Here is a 22,950-nt window from a genome sequence, read left to right on the forward strand (position 1 = left end):
GGCTTTGGAGGATATCCATAGTGCTTTTGGTTAAAGCTGCCGCAGGTCTCATCTGTGGTGCGCTTGGCTGCCTAGTACAGCCTTTTGAGCCCAAGAATCTTCTCTTGTTAAAGAGGCATGGAGGTCTAATACAGATGGTAGCCATTGTTTTATCCATGCTTGGGTAGCTAGCTTTATCAGGCTTTGATGGTTTTAAGATAATGAAAGCTATGAACGTAGCCCGAGAGTTTGTTCAAGTCCCAGGTGCGCTGTACTGATGTTTAGCCCTTGAGCTGGGGCCTTAAACTGAATAGCTTCAGTTGAATGTCCACTTGTATAACAATGATAACATGTGGCTTATATGAGTCCAGTGAGTTGCTATGGGGACAAGAGGTATCTGCTAAGCTAAGCAAACAGATCATGTGATTACCACTGTGGAGTTTAAAGCTGCTAGCCAGCCCGGTACAGCCCGTGTGCTGCTGACCTCACAGGTTGATTTGGAAATTCAAACCACTTTGGGCCTAATTGATGTGACGTGCCTGTCTGGCTCTGCTTTAGATCAAGCTGTGATTGTCTCTGTCTCAAGAAGCATCTCTCCTCTCTCTCTCATTCTCCCCCCTCCCCGTCTCTGTCTGTCTGTCTCTCTCTCTCTCCCCCATTCTCTGTCCCCCTCTGTCTCTCTCTCTCTCTCTCTCACAGGCTAGTCTATCTTTCTCTCCCTCTTCCAGACACACACTCCTCCACAGGGCTGTGTACAATAGGAGTGCCAGAGTATGAGATATTGCAGAGGAGTGGTGGAGCTATTTATTGAGCTGACTCATTCCCAGTGTGACAGACAGACAGAGCTGCTGCTGTGACTCATATCTGCAGTCACTGCTGCCCTCTGAATGCCTGCCAGCTGCCGGGGATTGATGTTATTTTATAGGGTTTCATAGGGTTTGCATTCCCTGGATGACCCACCTCTCAAATTACATTTGAATGACATTTGGCTTCGTCCCAGTGGCTCAAATGGCTCCCTCTCCTTGTCTTCCTTCCATCTTGACCACTGATGTGAGGAAATAATAGATTTGTCGATGTGTAGGCTTACACAGGAGGAATTCTGTTGAGTCATTTCACCTGTCAGTTAAAAAAAAAAGGAGATGTGAAGAAATGTGGAAAGGAAGAGTATTGGAACTTGGAGGTCAGCAATTATTGCTGTGTTAATGGTCTCAGTGTCTTGGCCCTCTCCCTTGGTGGTGACAGATGTTGTTTCTGTGTTTATGGTTCCGCTGGGCTGTAGTGCTCTCGGACCAATGGATCTCGGGCCTATTTCTGTTCTGAGTTTCTGGCTATTCATGGGCTGCCAGACTGGGCTCTACTCCCATGGATAGGGAGGGTAGGTCAGGGCTGTAGATCTGCACAGTATTAGCAAACTGTCCTCTGTGTAGTCGCCAAATATTCCATGACAATAGCATCCTAATTACATTGTTTTGTGATGTCGGATGTTAATTTGTTTTGTTTAACACGAGCAAATACGACAACATCTCATGGTGCTTAAATGTCACCGTGACACCCAGTAGGATTCTAAATGTCAAACTGAGTTTGCCAATCTGTGGATGTCCATTGTCCATGGCTCTGGGTTAGCCAAGTCACGTGTGGGCGTTTTCACAGTAGCGCTCAGGTTAGTAATAGAGGGGTTGCCAAGGAGCAACCAGGCCATTCTGGAATAGTGACCCTTATTAAACTCTCTATGGTGAGTGATTCATAGAAGCAATGAGAGACGTGGCTCACTCTTACTCATTTTCATGTCATTTAATTTCTGAAATCTTTCATATTGTTTCATATCATACTTCTTTCGTTCTGATTGTGTGTGTGTGTGTGTGTGTGTATAGGCCTACATGTTTTTGTGTGTTGGTGGCTTTGAGGTTGTGTGTCTGTGTTCATATGTCCATGGATGTGCCCTGTACTGTAAGTGGGTCAGAGTTCTAGGCTTCAAGGTAAGGCCCTTCACGTGAGCTTGGATGTGGTGGAGTGATGTGTGTTTTCTGAGCTCTAATCTGACCCACTGGCTCCCTCTCCTCTGTGAATGTGTTTCATATTCTCAGTGAGTTACTCATTGCTCAGGGCCAGAGTGTCTGGGTTAGGCTCAGATAGTCGGAGTCAGTGGTACACCCCTCACATGACCGTGTGGGCCAACCCAGTATAGCTTAGCCCTGTTCGGCTCTGTAGTGTAAATGAGTGTTTTGTGCAGGTCTGACAGGCTATATGCATAACTATTCATAAAACGTTTTCAGCTCTAAATGAATTGCTGATGTGTAGGGGCAAGGCGTCCAACATCGGCAATGCCTTTCTGACGGGGGGGTGAACAGGACAAGGGCTCTCGTGACTCCTCCACCCCTCCCCCCTGCAGAGGGGCGGAGCTGTAGAAGGCTTCTGTAGAATGCTGCCACGGATGTTTTGCATGACTGTTTCCACACGCTCTGCCGAGAGAGAACAGGGAGGGGAACCACAGGCCCGGCAGATGGACTGAAACTAGGTCAGTCTGTCAAAGTGCACTGCGAGCAGATTACCACCCCAGACTCTCTTCCCCCTCACCACTCTTGACTCCCTGTAACCCCTTACCCTCTCCTCTGCAGTGTTCTTGCTCACTCACCCTGAGCCCTCCCCACCTCCAAAGTACCCCCCAACCCCTACCTCCCTCCCCCAAAATATGCTTACTCCCTCATCCCCTACTCTAGTTCTCTCCCCTTACTCCAAAATTCCCCTCCCTAATAGGCTAACCCCCCCCCCCCCTTACTTCCCCACACACAAACTCCCAACTCATCATTCTAACACAAATGCCCTAGAGCAACCAAAGCGCAGTCCCTTTTTTAAAAGGCTTTGCAATGGGGTGTTTCATTGCTGTATTGTTGAGAGACGCCAGTCAGTGGAAAGTTTTTTTTTTTTTTTCTCTCTCTCTCGTCTCTCTCACAATGGGGAGAGTTTCCTGGACAACCTGGCTGGTCGCCAGGTCTTTTACTGAGGGTTTTGTATTCTGTGATGGGGTGGCTGATGGTGGCTTGGGAGCTCTACAGTAGAGCATGGTGCTAATGTAGGTCAAGTTGAGAGAGGCAGAGTGCTGAGTCCTGTGCATGCAAAACACCAGACTCTTGAGTTATGCAGCTATAGGCTATCCTCTATCTGGCCTATTGCTTGTAAAAGCACAATCTGAAGCTCCCTCGTGAATTTAGTTGTTACCTCCAAAAGTGGAATTGGTGGTTTGTTATAAGTTATATGAATACAACTCATGTTTTTGTTTGTAAAATAGTGAGTCTGAACCTGTGTAGCTATTTTATTTTACTTCTGCTGTTGATATTCTATCAGAGCCTTTGTTCAATCCAATAGTTTGGGTTGAAGGGCTAGTGCAGTGAGAAGAGCACAGTAGTGTTTGACACTAACACAGCCTCCACCCTACACTGGTAGCGGGTCACTAACACAGCCTCCACCCTACACTGGTAGCGGGTCACTAACACAGCCTCCACCCTACACTGGTAGCGGGTCACTAACACAGCCTCCACCCTACACTGGTAGCGGGTCACTAACACAGCCTCCACCCTTCACTGGTAGCGGGTCACTAACACAGCCTCCACCCTACACTGGTAGTGGGCCATTCTCTATCATAGTAGACTGGATGTGTGATGTGTGGCTGTTGCCTGATGAGAAAGGTGAGGTTGCGTGTTGTGTGCACTTCACTCTTGTCTATCTCTCTCTGTCACACACTTGCTCTTTTTGTTTTTCATTTGGTAGGAAAGTAGGCCAAAGCTGCACACATTCCACTCATTTCACAGCCATGTGCCAGAGAAAACGCCCCATCGTGCTGTGTCTGTGTCTGTGTGTGTCTGTGTGTGTGTGTGTCTGTGTGTGTGTGTGTGTCTGTGTGTGTGTCTGCTTGTGTGTGTGAGAGAAAGAAAGGGTGAGTCTGAGCATGCATAGATTTCCTGATATTGTAAGAGCATGCGATTCTTTCAAAGTCAAGTTAGTTTTTTAATGAAATTTGATAACTTCTTATTTATTTATTACAGTATTCATTTCCTCCACCTCAAAGCCGCTATACAGCAAAAAATATCCTGTATGTGCAAAAGTGTCTTGTTCCAAGTTCTCTAAAAACATTCAGATGCTAACTGATGGAAATGTTTCAGGAGCAGTAATTTAGCTGGCTAAACGTTGCAAGGTTGGGCACATGAATGCAACGTGTTACAGACGTAACCTTGCTCACTGCTGCCAAGATGCAGAGCTGCTTTTTTTATTTATTTTTTTATAGCTGCTTTGATAGTTTTTGCCGTATCTTTGACTTCTCCCACGTATGAAACACTGACATGTATTTTGGGACTGTGCCCCTGCAGGACCGTAAGCTGTCTAAGTCGGAGCGCCAACGGTTTAAGGAGGAGGCGGGGATGCTGAAGGGGCTGCAGCACCCCAACATAGTCCGCTTCTACGACTCCTGGGAGGCCCCCGTGAAAGGCAGGAAGTGCATCGTACTGGTCACAGAGCTCATGACCTCCGGCACACTCAAAACGTGAGTCTCACATGCTGACATACATACAGAGCCTTCGGAAAGTATTCAGACCAAGGGTCTGAAGGGTGTCATAGCAAAGGGTCTGAATACTTATGTACATGAGGTATTTCTGTATTTCATTTTGAATAAATGTACTGACATTTCTAAAAACCTGTTTTCGCTTTGTCATTCTGCGGTATTGTGTGTGCATTGATGGCAAATTCTTTTAATTTAATCCATTTTAAATTGAGTCTATAACACAAGAAAATGTGGAAAAAGTGAAGGGGTCTGAATACTTTCCGAAGGCACTGTAAACACACACACTGATTATTAATGTCTCAAGACATCTTGTCTAGTGCTGGACATGTAAATGTTGTTGCCCTCTGCTGGATGTTACTATGACCATAATATCCACATTATCTGTTAGATATAAATGATATCAATACAGTCTAAACGAGTGTAACATGTTCTGTATGAGTATGTTTAAAATGTATCCCCTCCCCCCACACCTCCTGTAGGTACCTGAAGCGGTTTAAGGTGATGAAGATCAAGGTGTTGAGAAGCTGGTGTAGACAGATCCTGAAGGGACTCCATTTCCTCCACACCCGGGCCCCTCCTATCATCCACCGTGACCTCAAGTGTGACAACATCTTCATCACAGGCCCCACGGGGTCGGTCAAGATCGGAGACTTGGGATTGGCCACGCTCAAGAGGGCATCCTTCGCTAAGAGTGTCATAGGTAAGACCCAGAAGTCACTGCTACCGTCTACTGTTCCCTGTGGACCCCAGACTGTAATGAGGGAAATGTCTTCTCTGTCATGTCTAAGGTCAAACTGTGGTTGAACATGAGATTCTGAACGATCAGGGTGGGGGGTTGTTTTTGATCTTTTCTTTTTGACAGTGTGGTTCGAAAACAGACCACAATGTTTCAGCTCCCTCTCAAACCACAGCTCAAACGGAGGCCAGATCATGGGGTAACGCTAGATAGAAACCTCTCTGTACACTCACACAGCTGGTCTGCTAGGTCTGGTTACTCTTTGACAGAAACCGATTTATTCCCTCCTTCTCCTCAAAGTGAAAGTTCACTATTTCAGGCACCTACTGAAAGTAAGTAGCGCCTCAAATCTCTGTCTCACTGTGAAATATGAATATATGAATATTCTATCTGTCATGCCTTACCTGCAGGCTAACCTGTCCAGGGGTGAAGGTATGGCCTCTGGTTCTCTCTTAGACTGGTCTTTGTCCTGTGGTTTGGAAATATGTGGTCTGTTTGCCAATGATGCCAATGATATTTACTATCTCTCTCTTTTTAAGGGTTTGCCTCAACAGGTTTTTTGTCAGTGTTTGTCTCTCTCTGTCTTTAAAAACCTTTATAGGACGACAGAGAATAATTTGTCTGCTTCTTTTTCTGTCTGGGAAGCTCTACCCCCCTCTCCCCTCCTCTCTATCAGCCTTTTGTTGTTTTTCTTTTTTCTTTCACGTTCTCGGGTATGTTTTTAAACTGTAGGCTCTAGCCTCAGCTGTGCCCCATTCTGCTGTAAAGGAATAAATAGGGTACTGCTGGTCAGTGAGTAAGTATGCACTCTAATGGGCCTGGTAAGTGTGCGAGTGCTCTGTGACACATTTTCAAAAAAACAATTCATTTCAAATAACCATTTTGAGTTTTTCTGTGTAAGACCTGAGATTGAGAGCAGAGTATCAGTTATTTGAACGAGGCGGGTGTACAGACACACACTGAGGAACTAGCTATGGGATCTGCTTCTCTCAGCCCTGACCGTTAACATTTTCCCTCCAGCAGGTCAAGGAGAAAAGGTGAGTCACCTCTCTGAAAGGTAAGTTGTAGTACTTAAAAGGGTTGTGTTTGAGTGCTTGGTGGTGAGGTAAGGTCTTGACACAAGTTATTTCCATAGCTAGTCTTACTTTTTGCTCCCAATTTCTCGGCCCCTGATCATTGGCGTTCAACTTGACAAACTAACTGGGAATAACTAGAAACTGGGCATTTAATCTGTACGTCATGGGATTTGGCAGAAGTGTGTCTTAACACTAACTCAGACCCCTCTTACTGTATGTACAGTCAGTGTGTTCTGTACACCAGCCTCCTCCTATAGACCATCTTACACACCCAAATGACAGGGTCTTACACAGAGAAACCTGTGCCTCTTTCACTACGGTCTAACTGAGCCCAGCTTCCCCCTTCTTTTTTTTTTTTTTTCTTTCCCTTTTTGCTCTCCTCCCCCTCTCTCTTTCTCTACTCTCCTCTCGCAGGTTCTGCTCATCCTGAGGCTGCGATGGACGGGTCACTCTTCCTCCTCCTCCTCCTCAGCCCCCCCTGGGTTAGAGGAGTAGAGGGGCGTTGGGGTTTGAGGGGTCCAGAGAGACAGACAGACAGACAGAGAGAGAGAGTTCTGAATGGTTGTTTTGATTTAAGGTACCCCTGAGTTCATGGCGCCTGAGATGTATGAGGAGAAGTACGACGAGTCAGTGGATGTGTATGCCTTTGGGATGTGCATGCTGGAGATGGCCACCTCAGAGTACCCGTACTCCGAGTGCCAGAACGCTGCACAGATCTACCGCAGAGTCACCAGCGTAAGTCTCCCCCCTCAACCCTGCCTCCCCCTCTCCTGGCTGACCCCACCCCTCCTCCTTCTTCTAAAATCTCTGCTTTTCGTTCTCTCATATGCCAACTCTCTTAAATCCCCTCCTGCCCCCCCTCCCCTCACACACCCCTCTCTCTTCTTTCTTTTTTCAACTCTGTCCGCTGCCTCCCCTCTGCCTCATGCTCTTCCCCACCTTGCTGTCCCAGTTATTGCTATCTCCTCAAGAAAGAGTTCAGGAAACCAGCTCTCTATAATTCCGTTTTTTTCTCTCTTGAGTTATAGTGTGTGTTTAGCCCGTCAGTAGATGTTAAGGCTGTGATTGATGAGGGGGTGTGTCCTTACAGTCCTGTTATTTTCTCCCATGCTGACAACTGAGCCTTGGCTTGGATCCAGAGAAGGAGCAGCAGCAGCAACTGGCACACACTCACCCACTCCTGAGTTTTATGGTCACAAATGCAATTTAAATGCCCAGCTCTGTTGCTGCTTTGCTGAGGCAAGCCTGTTTTCATCATAGACACGTCAAGGTTTAGGTTGTCTATATCTGCTCTTGGAAGGTCGTCTGTGCCAGTGTAGCTAAGATAGCGGTTTATCATTAACCACTCTGGGAGATACTGTGTCACACGTGTCTGTTTCTTCCATGAGCTTCATATGATGCAGGATATTTCCCCCCTCAGCTAAACACTAAACCCCCTTGATTAGTGACTTTAAGTGGATAAATCCATAATCAACAAAGATATGCTATTGCTCTCCTTAGACTTGGGATTTCATCTCTTAGCCAATCCTCTATACCTCTGTAGCGCCAGGCTGTCTCCTGCTGTCATCAGCACAATCCGTCATTCCACACTGGGGCCCCTTCCACAGTCTCACACCCTCTCCCCTCCCCACCACCGCGTCTACTTCAGTTCTAAGCCAACCATATAGTATATGCACCTATGTGTATCAGAAATTAAAATACATTTCTTAAAAGATAATTTGTCTAGATTTAGGGTTTGGATCACTCCCCGGTAGTCGAGTCCCGCCCCTATGAGAAGATGACGTTTGTTGTCAGGCATATTGAGTGTCAGGCGTAACCTAGGTTCCTAAGTTGACAAGCTGTTCCAGTGTATGTTGTTCTCATTGGATGCTTTGTGTTTCCTATAGGGGGTGAAGCCGGGCAGCTTCGACAAGGTGGCCATCCCGGAGGTGAAGGAGATCATCGAGGGATGCATTCGCCAGAACAAGGACGAGAGGTCAGCTTCACATGCAATCACATGTACAGAGTTCCATAGTCATCTATAACCAAAATCTAACCTATCCTCCCCAGACACTTCATGTGGATATGAGAGGATGAGATGGGTAGATGTTAAATCTACCTAATATCTCGCTAATATCTCCATCTTGCCCTCTAATGGGATTTTTGGCCATGAATCCTAAACCTACAGAATTGTTTCAGAACTACACAAAGTGGCCAGGGAGTAAGAGATAAGGTATCTACAGTATATGGAATTGCCGGCAACAGATGCAGGGATAGCACCCACCTATGGAGTGCAGGGCACACACGCACAATGAATCCCCCCCCAAAATTAGATGATGCATCTCAAACTGCAGTTCCTCATCCACTTCATCACTCCCCCAGATACTCGATCAAGGACCTGCTGAACCACGCGTTCTTCCAGGAGGAGACGGGGGTGCGTGTGGAGCTGGCGGAGGAGGATGATGGGGCGATGGAGGCCATCAAGCTGTGGTTGAGAATTGAGGATGTGAAGAAGCTCAAGGGGAAGTACAAAGACAACGAGGCCATCGAGTTCTCCTTCGACCTCAGCAAGGACGTGCCTGAGGACGTTGCCCAGGAGATGGTAGGTGGACCGCAGTGTTGGAACTTATTGACTTTACAATTCACATGTCTTTTTAATCCAAATATGGAAAACTCAAGTCCTTACATTCCATATTCTCATAAAAGAGGATTTAATGTGTAAATGAAGGTCTAATGGTGTGGTATGGTGTGCCTCTGTGTGCGCCTCAGGTGGAGTCTGGCTATGTGTGTGAGGGTGACCATAAGACCATGGCCAAGGCCATAAAGGACAGGGTGGCCCTCATCAGCCGCAAAAGAGAACAGAGGCAACAGGTCTGTAATCTCTCAATGTAATTGGATCTTAATGTCTGTGTTATGTTTTGAAGGTCAGCCCACATGTTGCATGTACAGGAGGAGGGATATGATGTAATTGTGCTGTTATGCTCAGAGGATGCACTTGGGGACTTATAGAGGGGACTGATGATGTTGAATTGAATTGAAGGTCCGAGAAGAGCAGGAGAAGAAAAGGCTGGAGGAAGAACAGGCACAACAACTACAACAGGGGCAACAACAACAACAACAAGGACAACAACAGGGGCAACAACAACAACAACTACAACAACAACAACAGGGGCAACAACCCAGCACAGAGGTTCCTCAACCTGCCCCCCATGCAGTTCAACAGACTGTCCCCTACATCCCCCCTCAGCCCACTCAGCAGATGGCTCCCCAACCCACCCCCCAGGCCAACCTCATACAACCAGTCCTACAGACGGTCCCACAGGGGATGCCCTACACAGGACAGGTCCCAGCCCAAGGTCAGGGTCAGGGTGTGTTCCTCCAGGGTGTGGTCCCGGTCCAGCCAGAGGCAGAGGAGCCTGAGGTGGACCAACAGCATCTGCAGCAGCAGCAGCACACTGGGACAGGTGTGTATCAGAGACAAGATCTTTCCTAATGTGATTTTAACACATTCCCTATGTTAACCATGAAGCAGGATCAATCATAGGTCCCAATCATAAGACTCGTGTTTAGTGTCTTGCACTCTGTTAATCAATAACTTTCCATCAATGTGGTTGTCTGAGGTGATCGTACTGTGATCGCCACCATTTAAGATTTCTCTTCCCCCCCCCCCCCCTCCGTTTAGCCACTCAAATGATTGATCAGGGTCCCTCCGTTCTCCCCGAGTCTCAACTGGTTCAGCCAGTGATGTCATACGGCGCTCTGCCCAATCAGCAGCCTCAGCCTCAGGCTTCGTATCCCCAGACCGCACCCTATGTCCATCCCGACCAGTCGCAGCAGCAGACCATGGTGAGTCACGTCGTAGTCATGGCACAAGTCATTCATTTAATATGAATTCTAACTATTCTACATCTAACCTTTGTTTCTGCATACACAAGTATCTACAGGAAGTATCTATGAATATACATACGCCTCCGGCAAGAACCCGTCAACCACAAATATGATCTCTCATGTTTGTCATTTTTTTCCACTTCTACCGCATTCTCTCCATCTCTCCATTTTCTTCCCTTCCTTCCTTCACACTGTACTTCCTCTCTCTCCCCCTCTCTCCGGTGTACCAGAGCCAGTCTCAGGTTGCTGTTGCCCAGCCTGCCACTGCTCTTCTCCCAGTGGCTCCCAGTTCTCAGGCTCCTCCTGTGGCTTCCCAGCAGGTACAGTTGACCACTAAGCTTATGTGGTGAGGGGCTGCCAGAAGGCCATATGGCCAAGCTTAGGATGTTCCTCCTCCCTCCCAAGCTATAGACAACAGTAGTGGAAGTGGACCCCTCCCACCCTCTTTCTGTCTTTTCTCAATATCTCTTTATATCCCCTCCCTTCTCCCTTTTTTCTTGTCCCTCTCTCTCTCTCTTGAATCTATCTTCATCCTTCCCTCTCTGACCCTGTGTTGTATTTTTGTTTCTTATAGTACGGAGGTTACTACCACCCATCGCACCCCCCTCAGGTAGATAAAAGCCGTCCCTTTCGAACGCACACCTCTTCCCTTTCTCTACCCTCAGCCTCATGCAGCATGGTCGTCATGTCTCTGGAGTGAACAGAATATACTGTGTTGGAGACATAGAGGAGTGTCTGTGTATGATGGATGGTATTAGACCTGTATTGTCTGCTAAGAGGGTTCTGATTTATAGTGCTCTGTGATCCAGCAGGTAAGTGCCTGGGGGGGTTGAATGAGTGCCAATGTAAATTTACCAGATGGTTTTGCCTCTGGGGGTGATGAGATGGTTTTGTTTGTAGAATAGTGAGATGCTGAATAGATTAGGGAACAGATAAGTCTTTCTGCCTTTCATCTCTGCTGATAAGGACGTCTGTTTGAATATGGCTTTATTCTCTCTCTCTCTCTCTCTCTCTCTCACTCACTCACTCACTCACTGACTCCCCCTCTCCTTTCATCTCCCCAGGCATTGCCCCCCTCCTCTATGCCTGTCCCTCCCCTGCAGCAGCAACAGCAGCCGGAGGGCAGCACTGTTCCTCAGAGCTCCTCACTACCACAGACTGGAGCACAGCTTCCGGTGAGAACCCTACACACACACACACACACACGCATCTTACGGCCATACAAATGCTAAAGTACTCACAAGCACCTATCCTAAAAAGATCACAGATTATAGCTCCTGTATTCTGCTAATTTCTTTTACGCATGTGAAGTGTCATTGCTTCTCTCTTCACATTTTCTTCAAGCTTTTTATTGCTTTGCTTTTAACTAACCTCTCCATTGCACCACCCCTCCATCCACTCTTTCATCCCTCTCTTCTGCATGCTGCCTCATCCTGCATGACTGTCAGTCTTGGGCCAATGAGCTGAGCCCTCCTATCATGTCTCCTCCAATCAACGCAGAGTACCTATACTTCCTCTATCAGGCCACACACCTCTCTTTGCTGCAGGTATACACAAGGGTCCAAAACGTGTGTGTGTGTGTGTGTGTGTGTGTGGTACATATGCGATGAGTGTTTGTACAGTGAAGAGCCTTCAAAAACACACATCTGAAAAAGACTCAAACCATACACCCTTCTGTGCAAAGAAAAGTTGAAGACTCAGCTTTTTGGTGAGATTCCTGGCTTGACTTGCATGCGATTGGAGAAATGTTTTAGTTAACCTGTGTGTGACTGTGTTTCAGGCTCCTGTGAGTGTTTCCCAGCCACTCCCAGCTGATCAGTCAGCAGGACAGACAGCACTGGTGCCACCATTGGAAAGGTACAAAACAACTCTACACCGCAGCACTACACATCAGAGACCTTAACATGGCCAATTCTGGTCCTAGAGGGCAGCAGTGTATGCAGGATTTTGTGCCAGCACAGCTCTAACGTTTCTGATGTCTCACAGCTTTAATGCACAGTTCTCTCTCTCTCTCTCTCTCTCTCTCTCTCTCTCTCAGTTGTCTGTCGGATGCTGCATCAGGTCTGAGTGACGGGAATGAGGGGGCGTCCACCTCAGGTGGTAGACATGAGGGCCGCTCGCTCAAACGGCATCAGCGGCGGTCTGTACGCAGCCGTTCTCGCCACGAGAAGACCACCAAGGCCAAACTCAATGTTCTCAATGTAAGCCATAGCTGGCCTCTCTCCTCTCTCTCTCTCAATGTTCTCAACTCTGCCACACTCAAAGCGCATCTCTCTACATGACTATGTTTAAACAGTTCTCTCTCTGGGTGCCTATCAATCAGTCATCTAACGTGAATGCTCACGTCCTCCAGATTTCCAATATGGGCGACAGAGTGGCTGAATGTCAGCTAGAGACACACAACAGAAAGATGGTGACCTTCAAGTTTGACCTTGATGGAGATAACCCAGAGGAAATTGCTGAGATCATGGTAATCATCATCTTTTCCTTTTCCAAAAATACTATAATTGAAATACTGGTATTGACCCCCCACCCCCCCAGGGTCTTTAGTTGTCAAAAGTCAAGAGAAATGTTATTATTGTACTTGCACCATAGATCTGTATGAAAATATATCCTCTCTCTCTCTCTTTCAGGTCTTAAGTGAGTTTATCCTGGAGAGCGAGCGAGAGTCATTCATCGAGCAGGTCCGTGAGGTCATTGAAATGGCCGACGAGAATGGAGAGGGATTGAAGGAAGGTTTCACCCAGGTCGGTGCTCACTCCACACTCCACAGAACACTAATGCTCACCAGGAGTTTATTCAGGAGAATGCAACGTTACAGCACATTCAGATCGAAATACACGAGGAGAGCAGACATGAAACATTTTCTATGTTGCTCCTCCACAGATTGTGAGTGACCTGCTGCAGCAGCCTCAGATGCCCCATCCTCTCCTGCCCGGTAAACATGCTCAGCACTTACACATACTCACCCATCTCAGAATATCTATTTAAATATGATGCATTTGAACCCTTCCCCCCTGACCTCCTCACTCTCGACCTCTGCTGCCCTCCCAGGTGTTCCTCTCAGCGTTGTGGCCCAGGTGGTGCACTCTGCAGGGCGGAGGTTCATCGTCAGCCCCGTGCCCGAGTCTCGACTTCGGGAGCAGTTCTTTGGACCCCCGAATGCCACCGCATCTTTTGATAGTGAGACCATTCCAGGTGAGTCGGCAGAATGTCTGTGTAAATAAGGTGTGTTCTAGAACTCTGGGATGTGGTCCAAGTATCTGTACCAACGTGGAATGTGTCTAGCATATGTTCCCAGAGCATGTTCCAACCATATAATGTTATATAAGATAACTGGCATGTTTCCAGATAAGAGCACATATTGTGTAACTGACTACTGCTCTTTCCCCCCCCTCCAGCCACCCCTGTTAGTCTGGGCCTATCCCTGTCAGCCCCCTCAGCCTGCCTCCAGCAGGCTTTCACTGAGATGAGGAAGACTCATGGAGAGAGGCATGCCACCATATGCCACCAACCCGAGTCAGACCCCAACCTAGCCCCTTCTACCCAGACTGGCCTCCGCCCAGCATCCCCTGCCTCCCACCAGGCCCTGGCTCCAGAGGCTCCAGCCCCCACCACCACCACCACCACCACCACCACCCTGCCTGCTTTCTCTGTCAATCTCACTGGGATCGCCTCACCTCAGCCTCCAACACACCAAGCTGCAACCGGGAGGGTGTCTCCCACCGCCATCCATACCCAAACCCCAGCCCCCCAGCCTGGCTACCAAATGGCTCCCTCGCAACCTGTGTCTGCCCCTTCTGCCACTGGCACCCCCTTCTCCTCCACCACCACATCTTCCCCTCCAACTGTGTCCCAGGCCCCCCAGACCTCTCTCCCGCCAGTCCCAGGGCCTCAGTTGGTCATCAGTGCAGGCCCTGGCCCCTCTAACTCTGGAGCTACAGCCAGTAACGCTGGGACTGTACCCAGCTCAGAGCAACAGCCTACGGCTAACACCTTTCCTGTTCCGTCCTCTCAGCCTATCCCCACTTCCGTCCCTGTCGCACAGCCTGTCCCTTCCCAGTCTCAGCCTATCCCTATGTCCGTCCCTGTGGCACAGCCTGGCTTGGTCCCTTCCCAGCTACCACCTGCCACCTTACCCACCCAGCCCCCGGTCCAGCCTCAATCCCAGACCCAGACCCAACCCCAGCCTCAGCCAACGGACGCAGAGGGCCCTGGTGTAGATGACATCCATGCCCTGGATAAGAAGCTGCGCTCCCTTTTCAAGGACCCAAGCTCTGCCACCTCCACCTCTGCTGACGGCCCTCCCAACACTGGCACCACCTCTCCCCCCACTGGGACCACTTCACCTCCCCCTGGAATGGCCCAGGTGCCCCCATCCAACCTGCCCCTCGCCTCCAGTGGGCAGGGCACCTCGGCCCCCACACCCACCCCAGGGCAGGGGGTCACACCAGCGGGACATGCCCAGACACCCCCAGCCATGCTGGCCACTAGACCACAGGTAGAGTCAAGTGAACTCTTAGTAGTCAACAGAGAAGTGCTTTTTGTGATCTGAAATTGACGATATCTTTCTCTCTCTCTCTCAGGTGTATCCTGCTGGCTCAGACCAGTCGGGCACCCCCACCTCAGAGCACCTGCCTCCATTCCCAGGACCAACTCAGGTGAGTCCTCATCGATCCTCATCGCTGCTTGCCTTCATTGATGAGATCATTTGAAAGTCATTCAATTCCGTATACAGTAAAAGAGCGATTGCTCTGTGTTTGATAAAACATACACAATTTGACATAATTATGTGCTTTATCTGTATGAGTTTGAGGTTGTGGTAGTTGTATGAATTGTGCGTTAGCTATGTTGAGTTGTTTAATGTTGTGTTTCTGGCTTGTCTCCTGTCTGTCATTCATCAGTCCCAGCAGCCCTTGGGTAGTCTGAACGCACAGCTGAGAAGAGCTCTGAGCCCAGAGAATGTTCCGGGAGGAAATATTGCTGCTCCGCCTTCGACTGGGGGGTTCAAACTGGGCCGCTTTCAGGTGAGTGCTTAGTTACAGTCAAAGCAGTAAAAGCTCTGTACTCAGCACTATTCAGTCTTGAAGCCCTATCACTACACCTCATAATGGTATTTTTTGGTGAGACAAAATAAAAGCAGTCTACTGAAGGTTTTCATTCCCTTTTTCCTCTCCCTGCAGGTCTCTGTTGCTTCAGACGGAGCAGCTGGCAGCACCCCTGACCCCTCCAACAAAGCCTCCTCCTCCTCCCTCACCCCTTCCTCCTCCTCTTCCTCCTCCTCATCCTCCCCTCTCTCCAGTCCAGAGAATACCCTCCACCGCTCCTCCTCTCTGTCCAGGGTGGTCCGGGGAGGTGACACCATAGATGGACTCTCCTCTCTCCCTGCCCAACCTCCCACCCAGGCCACCACTATCGGACGTTTCCAAGTCTCCACCAGCGCTAACCTCAGTACGGACCCCAACACTGACCCCAGCTCTGGCTCCAAAGTGGGCCGTTTCTCAGTAACAGGTGTGGTTGAAAATGACCCTCTGGGACAAAGGCAGTCAGCCAAAACATTGAGCATGTGTCCTTGGAGTGTGTCCCATTTGCTAAAACGTTAACCCTTTTCTCAGTGACACCAGCTGCAGCTGGGACAGGGTCCAGTCCCGCCCCTGGCTCCGGCCTTCAGAACGGCCCTTCTTCGTCAGCAACATCTGACCCCCGTAGCTCCGCCCCAAGCTCGTATCACTGTTACATCAGCAGCGACAACGAGGACTCGGGGCCCGAGGATGAGGCCTTACAGAAGGAGGTCAGCCGCCTCAGAGAGAAGTACGTTTATGCCTCAGTCCTACGATGCTCTTGGGACTAAGTCCCTTCTAAAAAAGAGATTCTAAATCTCACTTGAATCCACCTCCTCCCCATATAAAGAATGAATACCTGAATGAAAGTTTTAAGTATATATCCCCCCCCCCCCCCCTCCTTCTCTGTCACAGACACATGAAAGAGATCCAGTCCCTGCACTCTCGTCAGAAGGAGGAGATAGATGCTCTCTTCGTCCGGCTGGGTAAAACTCCCCCCTCAGCCGTCCACTCCCCTGCTGTGGCCATGGCCGGGGGCCGACGTAGGCCGAAGAGCAAGGCTGGCAAATCAGCTCGCAGCAACGCCCAACCCAGCCCCCTGCATTCAGGTAGGAACACTATCATTGGGTCCATTCAGGTAGGAAGACTACCGTTGGGTCCATTCAGGTAGGAAGACTATTATTGGGTCCATTCAGGTAGGAAGACTACCGTTGGGTCCATTCAGGTAGGAAGACTACCGTTGGGTCCATTCAGGTAGGAACACTATTATTGGGTCCATTCAGGTAGGAACACTATTATTGGGTCCATTCAGGTAGGAAGACTATTATTGGGTCCATTCAGGTAGGAAGACTACCGTTGGGTCCATTCAGGTAGGAAGACTATTATTGGGTCCATTCAGGTAGGAAGACTACCGTTGGGTCCATTCAGGTAGGAAGACTACCGTTGGGTCCATTCAGGTAGGAACACTATTATTGGGTCCATTCAGGTAGGAACACTATTATTGGGTCCATTCAGGTAGGAACACTATTATTGGGTCCATTCAGGTAGGAAGACTATTATTGGGTCCATTCAGGTAGGAAGACTACCGTTGGGTCCATTCAGGTAGGAAGACTACCGTTGGGTCCATTCAGGTAGGAACACTATTATTGGGTCCATTCAGCCTTTTGTTTAGGACCTATTTGATGTGCACTGCTGGATACTGTATGTGGTTATGTTTCTTAGTACCAGAGCAACTCTTTGGCAAAGATTGAAAAGATTCTATTTCGATTCATGTACTGCAAAGTGTTTTCTGCTCCTTACTCTCGCTTGTGTGTGTATAGGAGCCCCAGTCCCATCCCAGAGCCCCCCGAGCTCAGCATCCCCCCCTAAGCAGACCTCTCCCCCTACTGCAGGGGTCTCTGACTCAGCCAGTCGGACCTCCCTCCAGCCCCTCAAACCTTCCCCGTCCATGCCCAGCCTCAGCACTCCCTCCATGGGTAAGCACAGTGACCCCCCCCCCCCCCCAATCCCACCCTCTCTCTCCTGTAACTGGCAATCTATGAAAATGGACATAAACTGATAACAAACTATTAAATTGTTTCTCTCTCTCCCTCTGTCTGTCTTCACAGGGGCGAGTGGGACCAGCTCAGACAGTGGGCCAAGCCACAGCCAGAACCACAGTACCACCCAGACCCAGTTGACTGGCTCTAACCCAGCCCCCCAGAGCCGCAAGGGCACCTTCACTGATGACCTGCACCAGCTGGTGGATAACTGGGCCAGAGATGCCATGAGCCAGGGAAAAAGGGGCCCCAAGGGGGGAGCACAAGGACATGATGTAAGAGCTTGCCACTGTATCATGGCAAATCAAAAATGACACTCTATTCCCCATGGTGCACTGCTTTTGACCATAGCCACATAGTTGTGCACAATCAGCCAAATTGGATGGCATTTGAGATGCTGAGTCTCAGTTTCGTATTCATATATTTTTAGTATCCTCCATGGGTGCACACATTCTAAAACCCAGTTTAGATACTGGTAATGTGTAGATGTCATTTGATTTGGTAATTGAACCAGATTGTTGTCTTCTCTCCCTCTCTCATTCTCCTTTTTTTCTGCTTTCCTGTCCTCCTCCCCCTCACTCCCTCTACAGATCATCCCTCCTGCCAACATGGGCCGTAAGTTCTCAGCTCCTGGTCACCTCTGCCCCACCCTCCCCACCTCTACCGCTCTAGGAGGTACCCAGCTTCCCACCTCCAACCCCTCCGCCCCTCTGGGCCCCCGTAAGGGCTCTCTGGTCCCCCCTCCCCAGGGCTTCAGCTACACCTCGGCACCTTATAGTGCCCCTCAGTGGGCAGGCCCTACTGGCCCCTGTCAGGTCGGCTTGCTGGCCCCCACCCAGCCCCTGGCCCCTACCCATTACCAACCCCAGGCCCCGAACTCAGCCTCCGCTCCCCTACAGCAGGGCTTCCACATGGGAACCACATCGGCCGCCCAGAAGCCTGTCAGCAACCCTGGAGGTTCTAACCTAAGGCCCACGTAGCCAGGCCTCAGCCCTGGACCTGGGCTGATCAGGCCGGGCAGAGATGGAGGGTAGGGCAGAGGGGAAAGCCGTAGGAGAACCATTAGCACTCTTTAAAGTTTGGGGGTTTATTTCTGAGAAGAGACATGCCAACAGAGGAGAGGAGACCTCTATGGTTCAATCCTGGCAGACCGAGAGAGAGGGAGAGCTATCTGTCGGGTCAGTTGGAGGGAGAGTGCAATAGATGCCCACAGCACACCAATCACACCTTTACCCTTACTAGGGCCCAGTCTCTTCTGCCAATGGCTGGGGAACGGGCTGTGATTGACAATTGGGCTTTTCCAATGAAAGCCATGGACCCAAGGGCACAACCGACAACGGCCAAAGACGTCTGTTGAAAGCACCAATTGCGATCATCATTCCATTGAAGAGGGTGGGGGGGGGGGGGGGGGGGGGGGGACTCTTATTCACTTCTTGACTGTACCTAGCCTTAAGCTTAACTAGGACAGAGTGAGATATGGAGTCAGACCCCTCATACACACACACACACACACACACACACACACACACACACACACACACAGCCCTACCGTCATTGGCTGAGATTCAGAGGTGTCGAATGGTATGTTGTCTTGGAGAGAGAAAGAGAATGAGTTGTGGGTAGCAAGAGGGGGTTTGAATTTTTGGCCTGTTTGCATCAAGAAGAGCGAGATGTAGGGTGGAAGAGAAGAAGCAGAGAGAGATTGAGAGAGGATGTCAGTCAGGTAGAGGTATAGTTGATAGGGTTGGCCTTTCCCTAGTGGCTACCTATTCTATCGCCATACAGTTTGATGCAATAATAGCAAGGTGAGGGAGTGAGTCTGTCCCCTGTAACAGTGGCCTTAACCCCCTAACATGTACACTTCATCTTTGTGTAGATAGAGAGAGTTTTTCCTTTGGTTATGATTCCATGTTACACTTATTATCTGTCCCTGTGAGCTGGTCTGGTGTTTTTATGTGTGACGGAGTTGTCACTCAATATCCATACTGGTATGCTAAGAGACCTCACATCTATATAGTGTGAACCTAGCGACCTGTCTATATGAACACCTAGCTAATCGACCTGTCTTGCCCACGGTTTGGGGTTGAAACCTGTGTTAGTGATTTGACTTGTAGGCTCCAGCTACTGTTCTCATCATTGAGTTACCGTAGGTTTAGGCCTTAGCTACTGTAACCTGTGTGAGTGGTTTGGGTTTAGGTTCCAGAGCTGGCCCTCCTCACACCTCACCACCTGGTGTACATGGGCACAGATAATGAAGTGTGTGTGTGACTGTACCGTATTTTAACAGTTAGGCTTCAAAACCGGATCTCTCATTTATACTGTGGGAATATGAGGATGTCTATGTATGGATACTGTCGGTGCGTTGTGTTCTGAAAGATTGATTGGCTGGCTGGTTGGTTGGTTGTATGGTTGTTCGTTCACAGATGGTGCATGATATTCACACAGATCGCTAAGCCATGTCAACCTTTAGAAAATCTTATTTCCCGCTGACGTCAAAATCATGACAAGCGTCCGGGGTTCTCTATCTGTGGTTCGTTTTCTAAATGTATATTTAATAAAACAAACAAGATGTTCTTTATGGACCTGTATTCAGCCATCAGATTTTGATGTTGTTTCACTGTAATTATTATTAAAGGTTGTTAAACAACATGTAGTTTATGAAATATGAAAGTGCAATTGCAGGGTTGTTATTTTTAGTATTGTACTTAATAACACATGGGGGTAACCCTGTGTTTATTCAGCTCTTATCATAAACTACCCTGTCCCCTTTTCTATTTTACTGTATATAGGCCTATATAAATGTGAGGTAAATGTGTTTGGAAAATGACTTCACATAATGCTCAGTCATCAAAGAGTTATGTGTCTTTCTACAACCCCCACCCCAGTAGACAAACACACACACACAAACACACTCTGCCCTTTAAACTTGCAGAAATCTTTAGTGCCTTGCATCCTCACTACTGAGAGAAGCTCCATAATCACCAAACTCTGCTTCACTACTGGATTGAAGTCCAATGACTCAAGTTTCCCTAGGTGACCAGTTAATAACACATCTATAGTACACACCAGACATGTATAGACATGTCTGGTGTGAAAGTTAACAGTGAACATCCCTCTATAAAGTTAAATATCTGAAGAGGCAGAGGGTAGTCACACAGAACTGACAAAGTAGAGCACACTGGGTGATATGAAAACAACATGTTTTCTCTTCCTGTAGAACATCAAATATGTGTATTATATTTTGGTTGTTAAAAATGTTTATGATTTGGGTAAAATGTGTCTGTGAATTGTCCGATTGAACGTTATTAAAACAGTATTGCATAGCAGCACTTGTTAAGGCAGAGAATGAGGAACAAAGAACAGTTGTCTTATTGTTTTCCCTGCTGGCACCATACGATTGCTTTTTTGCCACCTCACATAAAGAGTGCCATTCCCCTCACTATAGTGACCTTCTGACCTACTCCTGGATTGAACAACTACTTTAACTTCTCTAGAGAATAATAAGTTACTGCAATGCAGAATATGCAATGTTTAAAGTTTTATAGGGACCGAGGGGGAATAGAGATATAACGTTTGCATGATGAGGAGGGTTGTTACTGACTTTAAAAACAGTGTTTTTGATATTGGAATACAGAGAATCCTGCTTTTTCTTTTTTTGTTTTGTTATTCTTTGCCTTCCTGTAATTGAGTCCTCACGAAGTGCTGATGATCTGTTGAATTGCCATCTACCACTGTCACAGGCACGGCATGTTTCAACTGTCAGTTTATGTCTATCTGCTAATGAAATACTGCATGTTAGGTTTTACACTGGGTTTTAGACCTTAACAAACAACCAACACACAACCCACCACTGTACAGCACAGGCTCACAGAGAAACTCATCATATTATCAGAAACTTTGTTATTTATCCCAAGTGGTTAAAACAACTCCCCTGTATAATGCTGTCTCATAAGGCTACTGACTTTGTTATTTCATGTTGTATACTCTTGGCTTTCTGGCCCTCGTTTTCTCTGGCTCTTCTTGTGACTAAAGGCTACTCTATGGTTTTTGTGTATGTTTTTTTCACATTGTACAAAATGTATAAAAAGAGATGAATACAAATAAAACATTAAAATAAATGATTGTCATTCTTGTATTATATGCATCAAAGTGGGGTTGTTATGGGCTCAGCAGTTCCAGGCAACTATTTGGGTAAAAATGCCTTTCAATGTTCATGTCTTTTTTCAGAGAGATTGATGCTGTAGTTAGGAAACCATCTATCTACACCAGTTTGTATGTCAGAAGCAAGGCTATAAGACCTTCTAATTTGTCTTTTGTTCAGAGCCAGAAATGACATCTTGGTAACAAAATTTATTCACAATTAGCAGCAACAGGAGATGAACATTCCATCAACAAAAAGCACATTAAAATAAATAACATGAGGCTGGTTGGCAAACAATGATCTAAAATATTATATAGATAAACCAGTAACAACTTTAAGGAGACAGTAAAGTGGCTCATCATTTCTCATGTGTCCAGCCTGCGTTTCTTCATGTACTGCCCTTGTCTGCATGGGCTGAGGACCTCCCCTGTGTAACAGAAGTAGAAAGAGAATCGTGTCTTTAATTAAAGTGTCTTGGAAATCCCCTACAAATAACAGAAAGTAGCAGTCTCTCAGAATGAGTACATAGAGCTAAGCTAAGAAAGCATATACTGTCATTTAATGCCTGCAACATAAGATGACAAAGAGTACATATTTTTGGGACACAAAAACAATGCTTTTCACCATGCAGAATAATGCAAACACACTGTACATTTTCGGCAAATACAGTGAAGAGCATTAACATGGACAGGGAGAGTGCCTTTTTGATTATAAGCGTTTCTTCCCCTAACCTGTCCAATCAGCACTCCTGGGGGGCTGCAGCTGGTTCTGCTGTGGGGGTCTGTATTGGGGGTGCCCGCCCTGTCCATGACACTTTAGCGAGGGCTCGTGGGGTCTGGCAGGGGGTCTTAGTGATGGAGGAACCTCTCTCTGTGGCGTTTTACTGCGCGTCTGCATCTGGTGATTCCCAGGCGTGGAGGGCCGGGGGTTTCTGGATAACGACCCCTCCGCTGGGGCATCCAGCAGCTCAATACCTTCCAAGGTGAAATCCCACAGCTCTGGGTCATCTGGGGGGAAAAGAGGGGTGAGGAGGAAGAGTGTGGCATTATCATCATACTGTGGGAGTTTTCAAATAGCTTCCATACTACAATAGCAATACACATACACTTATTCACATCCCAAGGACATGGTGAACACACAATATAAAGTCACGAAACGTATGCAGTTGCTGGACAGTTAAAAAGAAGCATCAGAAAACCAACACAGTAGTGTGTAAAAGTAACACAGCTGTGTACACCATCAAAGGTAGATAGGGCTACTATGTGCTGTATAGACTCAGGAGCCCTCTGCCGGTAGTTTACTGTACCAGACAGATACTTGTCCTTGTTCCAGGACTCTCTGTATCCACTAGGGGTGCTATAGGCGATGTAGTGTGTCTGTGGCCAGAGGTGCTAAACCTACCTGGAAGAAGAGAGAGGTATCCCAAGAGCATTCTCTACCATCATTGACTTACCATGACCTCCATTAGGTGACTGTCCATTGGATGTCTCTGTCCCCTCT

The 22,950-nt window shown here is 47.9% G+C and overlaps 2 protein-coding genes across 4 annotated transcripts in view; one reads left to right on the forward strand and one right to left on the reverse strand.

Moving 5' to 3' along the window:
* LOC310802742 (serine/threonine-protein kinase WNK1-like) overlaps nt 1-21,427 on the forward strand; it is a 31,815-nt gene extending 10,388 nt beyond the window's left edge. For 2 of the 3 annotated variants that reach the window (XM_083667281.1, XM_083667280.1), the window contains exons 3-28: nt 4,341-4,513; nt 5,011-5,231; nt 6,921-7,078; nt 8,230-8,318; nt 8,705-8,924; nt 9,092-9,193; nt 9,363-9,786; nt 10,005-10,168; nt 10,441-10,530; nt 10,785-10,820; nt 11,275-11,385; nt 11,991-12,067; nt 12,249-12,411; nt 12,564-12,680; nt 12,844-12,957; nt 13,097-13,148; nt 13,265-13,408; nt 13,612-14,711; nt 14,797-14,871; nt 15,115-15,237; nt 15,394-15,721; nt 15,826-16,021; nt 16,186-16,379; nt 17,091-17,246; nt 17,379-17,584; nt 17,900-21,427. In XM_083667281.1, the coding sequence (XP_083523407.1) occupies nt 4,341-4,513; nt 5,011-5,231; nt 6,921-7,078; nt 8,230-8,318; nt 8,705-8,924; nt 9,092-9,193; nt 9,363-9,786; nt 10,005-10,168; nt 10,441-10,530; nt 10,785-10,820; nt 11,275-11,385; nt 11,991-12,067; nt 12,249-12,411; nt 12,564-12,680; nt 12,844-12,957; nt 13,097-13,148; nt 13,265-13,408; nt 13,612-14,711; nt 14,797-14,871; nt 15,115-15,237; nt 15,394-15,721; nt 15,826-16,021; nt 16,186-16,379; nt 17,091-17,246; nt 17,379-17,584; nt 17,900-18,289 (5,223 nt within the window). In that variant the 3' untranslated portion in view covers nt 18,290-21,427. The remainder of the gene's footprint in view (nt 1-4,340; nt 4,514-5,010; nt 5,232-6,920; nt 7,079-8,229; nt 8,319-8,704; nt 8,925-9,091; nt 9,194-9,362; nt 9,787-10,004; nt 10,169-10,440; nt 10,531-10,784; nt 10,821-11,274; nt 11,386-11,990; nt 12,068-12,248; nt 12,412-12,563; nt 12,681-12,843; nt 12,958-13,096; nt 13,149-13,264; nt 13,409-13,611; nt 14,712-14,796; nt 14,872-15,114; nt 15,238-15,393; nt 15,722-15,825; nt 16,022-16,185; nt 16,380-17,090; nt 17,247-17,378; nt 17,585-17,899) is intronic. The other variant, XM_083667282.1, reaches the window with a different exon arrangement.
* Nucleotides 21,428-21,739: 312 nt separating this feature from the next.
* rad52 (RAD52 homolog, DNA repair protein) overlaps nt 21,740-22,950 on the reverse strand; it is a 4,182-nt gene continuing 2,971 nt past the window's right edge. The window contains exons 9-11 of the mRNA XM_083667299.1: nt 22,904-22,950; nt 22,182-22,457; nt 21,740-21,877 (exon numbers count right to left, since the gene is read on the reverse strand). The exon at nt 22,904-22,950 is cut by the window's right edge and continues 186 nt beyond it. Of these exons, the coding sequence (XP_083523425.1) occupies nt 21,816-21,877; nt 22,182-22,457; nt 22,904-22,950 (385 nt within the window). The 3' untranslated portion in view covers nt 21,740-21,815. The remainder of the gene's footprint in view (nt 21,878-22,181; nt 22,458-22,903) is intronic.

The sequence above is a fragment of the Argentina silus genome (assembly GCF_951799395.1).
Source record: "Argentina silus genome assembly, chromosome: 3".
Taxonomy (NCBI): Eukaryota; Metazoa; Chordata; class Actinopteri; order Argentiniformes; family Argentinidae; genus Argentina; species Argentina silus.